The 11526-nt window shown below is 38.0% G+C and overlaps 1 protein-coding gene across 1 annotated transcript in view; it reads right to left on the bottom strand.

Moving 5' to 3' along the window:
• Positions 1 to 11152, bottom strand: part of LANCL1 (LanC like glutathione S-transferase 1) — a 42474-nt gene extending 31322 nt beyond the window's left edge. Inside the window, exons 1-3 of the mRNA XM_007470014.1 lie at positions 11130 to 11152; positions 10731 to 10827; positions 7198 to 7315 (exon numbers count right to left, since the gene is read on the bottom strand). Coding sequence (XP_007470076.1) covers positions 7198 to 7315; positions 10731 to 10811 — 199 coding nt within the window. The 5' untranslated portion in view covers positions 10812 to 10827; positions 11130 to 11152. The remainder of the gene's footprint in view (positions 1 to 7197; positions 7316 to 10730; positions 10828 to 11129) is intronic.
• Between the last annotated feature and the right edge of the window lie 374 nt (positions 11153 to 11526).

Below are 11526 nucleotides of genomic sequence, written 5' to 3'. Positions count from 1 at the left end.
TCTTAGAAAGGTATAACCTTCCAAGACTGAACCAGGAAGAAACAGAAAATATGAAAAGACTAATCACAAGTAATGAAATTGAAACTGTGATTAAAAATCTTCCAACAAACAAAAGCCCAGGACCAGATGGCTTCACAGGTGAATTCTATCAAACATTTAGAGAAGAGCTAACACCCATCCTTCTCAAACTCTTCCAAACAATTGCACAGGAAGGAATACTCCCAAACTCATTCTGTGAGGCCACCATCACCCTGATACCAAAACCAGACAAAGATACTACAAAAAAAGAAAATTACAGACCAATATCACTGATGAATATAGATGCAAAAATCCTCAACAAAATACTAGCAAACAGAATCCAACAACACATTAAAAGTATCATACAGGACTTCCCTGGTGATACAGTGGTTGAGAGTCTCCCTGCCGATGCAGGGGATACAGGTTCGTGTCCCGGTCCGGGAAGATCCCACATGCTGCGGAGCGGCTAGGCCCATGAGCCATGGCTGCTGAGGCCACGCATCCGCAGCATGTGCTCTGCAACGGGAGGGCCACAACAGTGAGAGACCCGTGTACCGCAAAAAAAAAAAAGAAAAAAGGAAAATAAAAGGATCATACACCATGATCAAGTGGGATTTGTTCCAGGGATGCAAGGATTCTTCAAAATATGCAAATCAATCAATGTGATACACCATATTAAGAAACTGAAGAATAAAAACATATGATCATCTCAAAAGATGCAGAAAAGGCTTCTGACAAAATTCAACACCCATTTATGATAAAAACTCTCCAGAAGGTGGGCATAGAGGGAACCTACCTCAACATAATAAAGGCTATATACAACAGACCCACAGCAAACATCATTCTCAATGGTGAACAACTGAAAGCATTTCCTGTAAGATCAGGAACGAGACAAGGATGTCCACTCTCACCACTATTATTCAACATAGTTTTGGAAGTCCTAGCCACAGCAATCAGAGAAGAAAAAGAAATAAAAGGAATACAAATTGGAAAAGAAAAAGTAAAACTGTCACTGTTTGCAGATGACATGATACTGTACATAGAGAATCCTAAAAGTGCCACCAGAAAACTACTAGAGGTAATCAATGAATTTAGTAAAGTTGCAGGATACAAAATTAATGCACAGAAATCTCTTGCATTCCTATACACTAATGATGAAAATTCTGAAAGAGAAATTAAGGAAACACTCCCATTTACCACTGCAACAAAAAGAATAAAATACCTAGGAAAAACCTACCTAGGGAGACAAAAGACCTGTATGCAGAAAACTATAAGACACTGATGAAAGAAATTAAAGATGATACCAACAGATGGAGAGATATACCATGTTCTTGGATTAGCAAAATCAATATTGTGAAAATGACTATACTACCCAAAGCAATCTACAGATTCAATGCAATCCCTATCAAATTACCAATGGCATGTTTTACGGAACTAGAACAAATCATCTTAAAATTTGTATGGAGACACAAAAGACCCTGAATAGCCAAAGCAGCCTTGAGGGAAAAAAACGGAGCTGGAGGAATCAGACTCCCTGACTTCAGACTGTACTACAAAGCTACAGTAATCAAGACAATACGGTATCAAGAGAATATGGTACTGGCACAAAAACAGAACCATAGATCAGTGGAACAAGATGGAAAGCCCAGAGATAAACCCACGCACCTATGGTCCACTAATCTATGACAAAGGAGGCAAAGATATACAGTGGAGAAAAGAGTCTCTTCAATAAGTGGTGCTGGGAAACTGGACAGCTACATGTAAAAGAATGAAATTAGAACACTCCCTAACACCATACACAAAAATAAACTCAAAATGGACTTGAGACCTAAATGTAAGACTGGACACTATAAAACTCTTAGAGGAAAACATAGGAAGAACACTCTGACATAAATCACCGCAAGATCTTTTTTGATCCACCTCCTAGAGTAATGGAAATAAAAACAAAAATAAACAAATGGGACCTAATGAAACTTCAAAGCTTTTGCACAGCAAAGGAAACCATAAACAAGATGAAAAGACAACACTCAGAATGGGAGCAAGTATTTGAAAATGAATCAACACACAAAGGATTAATCTCCAAAATATATAAACAGCTCATGCAGCCCAATATTAAAGTAAGAAATAACCCAATCCAAAAATGGGCGGAAGATCTAAATAGACATTTCTCCAAAGACATACAGATGGCCAAGAAGCACATGAAAAGCTGCTCAACTTCACTAATTATGAGAGAAATGCAAATCAAAACTACAGTGAGGTATCACCTCACTCCAGTTAGAATAGGCATCATCAGAAAATCTACAAACAACAAATGCTGGAGTGGGTGTGGAGAAAAGGGAACCTTCTTGCCCTGTTGGTGGGAATGTAAATTGATACAGCCACTATGGAGAACAGTATGGAGGTTCGTTAAAAAACCAAAAATAGAACTACCATATGATCCAGCAATCCCACTACTGGGCATATACCCAGAGAAAACCATAATTCAAAAAGACACATGCACCCCAATGTTCACTGTAGCACTATTTACAATAGCCAGGTCATGGAAGCAACCTAAATGCCCATCGACAGACAAATGGATAAAGAAGTTGTTGTACATATATACAATGGAATATTACTCAGCCATAAAAAGGAACGAAACTGAGTCATTTGTTGAGTCGTGGATGGACCTAGAGACTGTCATACAGAATGAAGTAAGTCAGAAGGGGAAAAACAAATAACGTATATTAACGCATGTATGTGGAACCTAGAAAAATGGTACAGATGAACTGGTTTGTAGGGCAGAAGTTGAGACACAGATGTAGACAACAAATGTATGGACACCAAGGGGGGGAAAACCGCGGTGGGGTGGGGATGGGTGTGCTGAATTGGGCGATTGGGATTGACATGTATACAATGATGTGTATAAAATTGATGACTAATAAGAACCTGCAGTATAAAAAAGCAAACAAAAAAAACAACTAACACTAAACTTTCTTTGGGTTATTTGTATGGAAATATGTTAAATGTTTCAGATATTATATGAAATTTCTAAAAGTCTTATATGTTCTGGTATAATTTTATAAGTCATAATTCTAGTTATTACTTAAAATGTATATCTCAGAAAAAACTAAAAACAAAAAAGAAACTAAGGACTTTATATCCCTGAAAGAGCAAACAAGACTTGAGAGGAAGCAGAAAGGGGAGGCAGAGAGCTGTTTAATCAAGCTGAGAAAACAATAATGTTTTCCAGTATCAAATTTAGAACCTGTAGCCCCTTTCTAAATTGAAATTACACTTGGCTCTTCAAAAATTATTTATGATTTGGCATTTCTATAACACTTCCTTTCTATGGCAGGCTTTATGAAAAGACTATTACTTACTGCAGTAAGCAAACGAACTTAAAAATGAATAAGAAATTTTCAGTCGAAATCACATATCAATTTCCCTAGAAATATAGAGCAGGTATAATACTGCTTAGCAAATTTCAAATATTTATAGACATTGATAAATTTATCCTTATAAAAATTTCCTCGAAGTGGGCAGAAGCTAGAGATCCTTTGGCAGACGAAAAAATTGTGTGTTGCTGACTAAATACTCTGTGCAAACAGAGGAACAAAAAAGGATCATTTTTTTGGTTATACAGGACTTATAGCAGAGATTGCTAGGTCTTACCCCCAAATCCATGCTCCTCTTTCCTTTAGTAACAGAACCTCAGGTAACAGACTACATTCACCATCCTTTCTTGCTAAAGGGTATGAATATGTGACTATGCTCCAGCCCAAGCAAAGAAAGTAGAATTGAAATGCTGAGTGGGACTTCCAGGAAGTCTTTTTAAAGGGAAGAAATGCATTCGTCTTTGCCTCTTTTTACTCCCTGCAGCCTTGAAAGGCTGATGTAATGGCTGTATATAGTCGCTATTTGGCCGAGGGTTAGAAGCTAGTGGCTGAGGGATGATGTAGCAGAAAGAAAGGAGCCTGGGTTCCTTTCGACATCCTGAGGCCATCATAGCAGCCCTGGACCCCCTCCCTCTGGCTTTCTTTTACCTTAGAGAAAAAAAAAAACAAAACAAAAACTTCTATCTTATTTAAGTCACTGCAATTTTGATTATTTTGGGTATATGCAACTGAACCCAATCCTATTCCAAAACCAAGCCTATCTGAATCAGCACAAATATCAGACCATACTTCCATTGGGGAATGAAACTTAACAAAATAAGATGGTAATTTAAGGTTCTAGTTTTAACAATCATGTAGTTTCTCAAATAAACTGTGTTGTATGCAAAGGTTTCACTTCATACTGAAAACAAATGCTTAATAAACATGAATGCTGAAGAAGAAAATAAAGTTTTAAAGGATTTCTACAATTAGTATTTCCCAAAGTAATATTATTTTGGACAAGTTAATAACAAGAGCAAATAATAAGTTAATATTTATAGAAATATGACCCTAAATTTGGTGAACAAAGTTAAAAATATATAATCCCCTTTTCCTCAAAAGTATTACTTTTTGAAAGATAATGAGGGGACTTCCCTGGTGGTGCAGAGGTTAAGGATCCACCTGCCAATGCAGGGGACATGGGTTCGAGCCCTAGTCTGGGAAGATCCCACATGCCACGGAGCAACTAAGCCCGTGTGCCACAACTACTGAGCCTGTGTGCCACAACTGCTGAAGCCTGTGGGCCTAAAGCCCGTGCTCCGCAACAAGAAAAGCCACTGCAATGAGAAGCCTACACACTACAACAAAGAGTAGCCCCTGCTCGCCACAACCAGAGAAAGCCCAGGCGCAGCAACGAAGACCCAACACAGCCAAAAATAAATAAATAATTAATTTTAAAAAAAGAAAGATAATGAGGCACAAAAAGTAACATACAAAGCCACACATAATTATGTAAACACTGCTCTGAGACATAACACCAAGTATTTTTATTGTGTTAAGATGTCTGTGAATGTATTTTTGGTAATAGCAGTTATGAATAGATGATTCTTGATAAGATATAATGGGAGGAAAAGGTATTATGATTTTCTGCAGTTGAATCAGCTTTAATTTCTCATGCAACTCATAGTTTTATGCTATTCAGATGGAACACTGCACAGGAAAGCATTTTACTTATCAAAACACTGGAGGAGACTCCATTTTACGTGGGAACAATGGCTTTTTAACAGTGCTTGATGGGGAGACATTAGGAACCTTGCCTTGAAAGCCATTAGCAAATTTATCTAGAAAATTTTATGCTACATCATGAACTAACCAGCAACTGAAGACATCCTAAACTGCTTAGTGTGCCAATTGCCCCTATGAGCTGCTTTCAGGAGACAGCAATGAGTATCATAGATACTGAAGCATAAAAAGTTGAAGGACATGGGCAATTCAAAGAAAATGATGCCAAAAACTCCATAGTGCCAAAAAAATTTAAACAAACTTGCATTTTACTTTGGAGTAACATTTTTTCTTTCTATTTCCAAGTAAATTTTAACTTTGTTTCTCAACTAGCCCTGCCAATAGAGGAGCTTTTCCTTACACTGCCAAACTATCAATTCAAACTTGAAATCAATCACCACTTCTTTTTCTCCTAAAGCAAGGTACCTTATAATATATAATAAATAATATAAGCTCACCAGAAGCGGGTGAGTTAGAGATTTAAGTCATTCTTTGTTTTTTTTTTTTCTTTTTTTTTTTTGCGGTACGCGGGCCTCTCACTCTTGTAGCCTTTCCCGTTGCGGAGCACAGGCTCCAGACGCGCAGGCTCAGCTGCCATGGCTCACGGGCCCAGCCGCTCTGCGGCATGTGGGATCTTCCCGAACCGGGGCACGAACCCGTGTCCCCTGCATCGGCAGGTGGACTCTCAACCACTGCGCCACCAGGGAAGCCCAAGTCATTCTTTTAACAATCAGTTATGGAATTAAATCTAGCCATCTGTCTCAGTTGTCCTGTTTTGTTCAAATCCTCATAATTTAAAATAAAGAACAGTAATGCTCATTAATGAGATTCATCTACCAATTACTGAGCAATTGGAAACAGCAGCTACTCAATAAATGACAGCTGTTGCTATAATGTCTCTTGAAGCAAAATACTTTCATTTTATTCTCACCTTAACGTTTCTGTGTTAAGCTTCTAAAATCTACAAAAATCATAAAACTAAACTATAAAAGGGAGGGTCCAACACTATTTAGTCTATTCCTTTTATTTTATAAAATACTGACCGTAAACGTCCCTGAGAGATTATCATTTTACTGATTTTATCTGCTTTCCCCATCCTCGTAAGAAAGAAATCACTTGTCATAACTGAGAGGATTGCTATTAGTAAATTCCTCTCAGAAAAGCTCTCAAAGTATGCTCTAAAGATGACCATCTACATCAAGACCACTGAGGCTTGCAGACTGCAGATTCCTGGCCTGTTCAAACTACCAAAGCAGAATTTTGCTGTGAAGCCCAGGAACCTGCATGTTTATGATAAGCATCGTTGCCTTAAAATCAAATCCAAACTCCTTAAGCTGAAAACCTATTCCTCCTTGTCTGCTTTTCAGAGTAACTAGGAAACACTGTCTCTAAATTGTGCTTTCTTCAAGATTAGAAAGCTGTCTATCTCTGTATTAGTAAGCTAGCTGCAGTTATTCACTTTCCTTCTTTGGTTTCTCTTGCTCTCACTTTTTTGACATTTATGTACTATTTCCTCCCAAACTTTCTCAACCTCTCAATGACCAGTAAAACAGTGAATGTACACCAGCCAGCAACAACTATACTGGAGGATTAGTTCACGGAATCTATACTCTACCCTGAGTTCCCATATGGATCCCTGTTATGTGGTAACGTTAAAAAAAAAAAAAAGACAATTCTGGACATGTTTTATTTTCCATGGGCAAATTCCTCTGTTTCATGCACTGCATTTTGGGAATATTCCCAACTCTTCCCACTGAAATTCCATCTGTGAATTAACTATGTAATGCTGAACATCAATTTTTCTCCCAAGTATGGCAGCCATCCAAATTTGTGTCAGGCGTGAATTACAGGAATATGCTTACCCTGCCCTAAATTCTGAGCACTGTTAAAGATCCACAAGATGCCCAGGTTAGGCTGAGAGCACAGCATTCTCCCCAGAAGCAATTACTCCTGTGCAGATGCAGGAAGCATTTAAGGGTGCAGCATTCAGCCAGAGAGCTCTCCTCTACCACGCTTATGCCAGTTCACAGTCAGCACTTCATACCTGCCCAGCCAGTGTAAACAGTGCTGTCCCGAGGGTCTGCTGACTTTAGGCCTCTCTCCATTTGCTGAAGAAGCTCTCGAATCTTATTGTTCAGGCGTTGTGAGAACTCAGTAGTCAGCTGTAGGTATTAAAGGGAAAACAAATATCAAAAAATATGGGGCACTGGGTGTCCTGGACTATATAGGCTATTAAAAATAGGAGGGTACTTCATTTCCACTTAAGCTACATTTTTTTTTGCCTAAGAGAACTGGACAATTACTTTATTCTTAAACAAAAACAAATGAACAAAACTTAAAAGTACTACTGTGTTTTCTTACTCAAGTTGGGAAATATTTTTGATGTAACTTAAATGTTTTACATAAAAATTTTAGTTAAATACTAAAGAAGCTGCCAATGATAAACTGGATCATAGTAATTTCCACCTACTAAGAATCATCTATTATTTAAACCAATATTTTTTATTATAATAAGTCATTTTATTAAACTAAGCACAAATCAGAAAATGTTTGCTGTTTTCAAGCCACTGGAGCTTTAGTATTCAAGCAGCAGCAAGGTTAATCCCCTAAAGAAACATTCTAATTGTTTCTGTTATTTGAAAAATGAAGATAAAATGAAGATAAACATTTATAAAAAGTCCATTTATTAAAAATGTATAAACATTTAAAAAAATTGTAGAAGTAGCAGAAGAAAAGCAAAGAAAACTCACAGGTATCAGGAGGCTTCAGGAGAGTGGAAAGAACATCAGACCAAGTATCAAAAACCCATGCCCAGCACAGTGCCCAGAAGGCTTGGGGCCTCATAAATGCTGCTCAATGAATGAGCCCGGCTACATCCTTATCCACTATTAGCTGAGTGACCATGCTCAACCCATAACTCCTTTATGCTTCAGTTGCCTCTATAAAGTCAGGATAATAATACCTGTCCCACCAATTTCAAAAGGTGCATTGAGGATCAAATGAGATTGTGTCTCTCATGTCTTTTGCATTCAGGGATGTAAATGTTGATATTTTTACTATTTTAAGCAGTCCAATGGTCTATGAAATGTAATAATTTGGATATAGATTGAAAGCACACTGAGGCTGGGGTGTGGGGTTAGTGACATCCATATAAAGGCCCACAGATGTGGCACAAACGGTGAGGCATACCGAATAATTATGTTATTTGTTCTAAAAGTAACTGAAAAATATTTTGAAAGTTCTGTATACACTGAATCATGAAGTGTCTTAAAAGAGCATTTTAATGTATCCTTCAGTATGTTTAGGAATCTGCTGTGATTCTCAGACTTGGATTTCACAAAGCAGTAAAACTGTGAAACAATGTTGGGGAACATTACAAGGATACAGATATTTCATCACACAAGGACTGTAAAAACAAACCTAACTTACTACCTGTTAGCATCATAACCTCATTTTTTTAAAAAGGGCATTTAAAAACTGAAAAAAGTAGAAAAGGTATCAGAATTATTAATAATAATAAAAGACATTAAGGTTTACTGATACTCTGAAGAGTATCTCTGATAAGGCAAATCAGATGATTAACCATATCTGGGTTATTTATTCTAAGCACCACTATGATCCATTATTTCACTATCTGAAGAAGAAACCAGTGTTTGATGGACACACTCCCTTTATTTAACAATGTCTGCCAAGGGGTTAAGATTTCAACAAGCCTTAAAAATCCATTTTGTAAGGTAAAATATACTTCAGTATTGATATTAAAGGTCTATAAATCTCAACTAGATAGAAGAATGCATCAACATAAGAACATGTCATATTCTGTTCACAGATCATGGATGATTTATCATCTTGCCTGGCCTTACTGTAAGCAACCAAGAATAATGAGAATGCCTCAGCCTTAAGAAGGGAAGTCACTTTCTATTTGGCACATAATTGCATTTAAGAAAAGTGAGCTGCCTAAGAATACTGATTGCTTGTAGCAGACCACAAAATTATTCAAACCTAGGAATAATTTGAAGAGTGTATAAAAACGCTTTTTTCTGATAGATGCCAGGAAATAGAGCAGTTCCTTATTGAAATCTTTGCATTAACAAATTAAGGAGGACAGATCTTCAGGGTCCAATCCCTGATGTTTAACATTAAACAATTTTAAAACTGGTAGGTTAATTTCTTTCTGGGATGGGTCCAAAAACCATGTGTTAGGCAATAAATTACACTATTATTTTGGGGCCAGAATTCAAATTTATGAACATTTTTTTTTTCTCCCTTAGAAACAGTTAAATTTATAAAAAGCATTTACTTTATAAACAGCCTAAATAGTGAGATACATTTTATTGAAGGCTGCTGTCATTAGGATCCATCCTCAAGTGTTCTCTTTGCCAAGTAAGCATGAAGCAGCAGGTCTTCCTCCAACAAGACAAGACAAATGCTTCAGCTTCAGGATCTGCAGAGCTGGGCAGAATGCAAGTCCAAATAGGCAAAAGGAAGCCATCTGACTTCAAGGTAATGATTACAGGCTTTGTTTAGGGAGTTCAGTTCTGGTCTTAAAAGAATCAGATTGATTCTAGCTCCATACACACTTCGGCAGCCTTCTATCTTACAGCTCTTCTCCATCTCTTTCATTCCTCCTACCTGCATTACTCACCCAAGTTAATTTATAAATGACAAGTGTTTTAAGCAAAGAACCAACAGAATCACTGAAAGTTCACTTGGCAGATATGAAATCTCTAAGGCCCTTACATCACATGCAAAATGCTTTTCATATGGCTGATAAGCTTACAAGAAATAAACTGGTAAAATTTTTCAAAAAATGTGTGCACATTTAAAGATATCACTCTTCCAACCTAACTCACTCTTAGGATTTCTCAACTAGGTATTCTTAAAAAGAACTGTATTCCCTCTTAACAACTATATGCAGAGGCATGAGAAAACACAGGCTTCTGGTATCTCACATCCAGGTTCTCTTTCTTACACTGACTTGTGAGGTGCTCACCAGTTACATTGACCAGTTTTATGTATGTATTTATTTTCCAGTTGTGGGGATGTCCTGGGAAGACTGGAAATGATACAAAGATTTCAGGACTATGTATGTCCCAAATCTCTTAGCACTTTCAGTTTAAAGATGTCTTCATCACATTCTGGTTTACTCTCATCCTTACCCTGTCCGTACTCCTGTTCAATCATAAAACAGTAACACGGCACCCATGAAATACCATCAGGATTTCTCACCTCTCTTTAAAAAACAAACCAAAAGTGATCAAAAAATGCAAGATTACACAGAAAATTGCAGAGCCTCGAATTTTTATAATTTAGATATCAATATTTGAGACTGTTTCAATTATTAATTATTGTTGATAATATTAACAATGACTCCTCACAGAAGTTCAACATGTTAGAGCTCAAATTGTATATTTTCATGTATACTTTATATATTTAAAATATATTTTGTATGTTTATAGTGAAACTCTATTATATCTTTTAAAAAAGGATGCTCATCCCTTTCTTTCAGGCAAAACTGAACTTTCCAAACACTCGGGGCTGGAGGTAGGGATGCAGGCAGATATTTCCCAAACTCACCCTCCCAGCAGAATCAAAGTAGCCTTCGGCCAGGGATTTGTTATAATCGGCATAAGGATTCGGGAAGGCCCTTTGCGCCATGATGCCAGAAACAAGCCTGCAGAACAGGGGAAAAAGAAAAGCTACGTTGAGATACGGGCCTCGGCCGAGTTGCAGAGGCGGCGGTCAGCGCCCCGGGAACACCTTCCTTCCAGTTCCCGGACCACTGCTTGGTCCTGGCGGTCCGAGCGGACCCCGGGCCCACCTGCTAGGGCGTGGCACCTCCGCAAGAAGGCTGCCAGGGCCCCGAACCCACAGCGATGAATGGGACCCGTTTCGCACCCCACGTTCGCACTCTCGAGATTCAAAGTAACTACCAGTCCCGGGTCCCTAAGCCCTGCACGGTCTCGGGCCACTCACCCTGCAACCTCCGGACAAAAACAGAAGGGACGCTTTCACGGTCCACTTCCTGCCAGCTGGACCAATCAGAGCCTTCACCACTCCGGAGGCCCGCCCCCTTCTCATTTTCACTTGTTAAAGAGACAGAAGTGTGGTTTCCAAAGGATGATACAGGGTGATGTAATTCTTGGAGGGCTGGAGTGGGGACATATCTTAGAATAATGTGCAGCTGTACCCAATATTTCCTACCTTTCTTCTCTTTTAAATTTTTTTAAAAGCAGTTAAGTAAACTAATATTAGTCCAGATGATTCATAAGAATCCAGTTCAATTTTTTTTTTTTAATCTGGAGGAGAATAAAAGACTGCTTTGAGATCTGAATATATTCATAGTCCCACCGCTAGAACTGAATAAAATTGG

Source organism: Lipotes vexillifer, unplaced genomic scaffold (genome assembly GCF_000442215.2).
Source record: "Lipotes vexillifer unplaced genomic scaffold, Lipotes_vexillifer_v1.1 scaffold138, whole genome shotgun sequence".
NCBI classification, from domain to species: domain Eukaryota; kingdom Metazoa; phylum Chordata; class Mammalia; order Artiodactyla; family Lipotidae; genus Lipotes; species Lipotes vexillifer.
The sequence above is the reverse complement of the archived record's forward strand: the minus strand, read 5'-3'. Positions and strand labels throughout refer to the sequence as shown.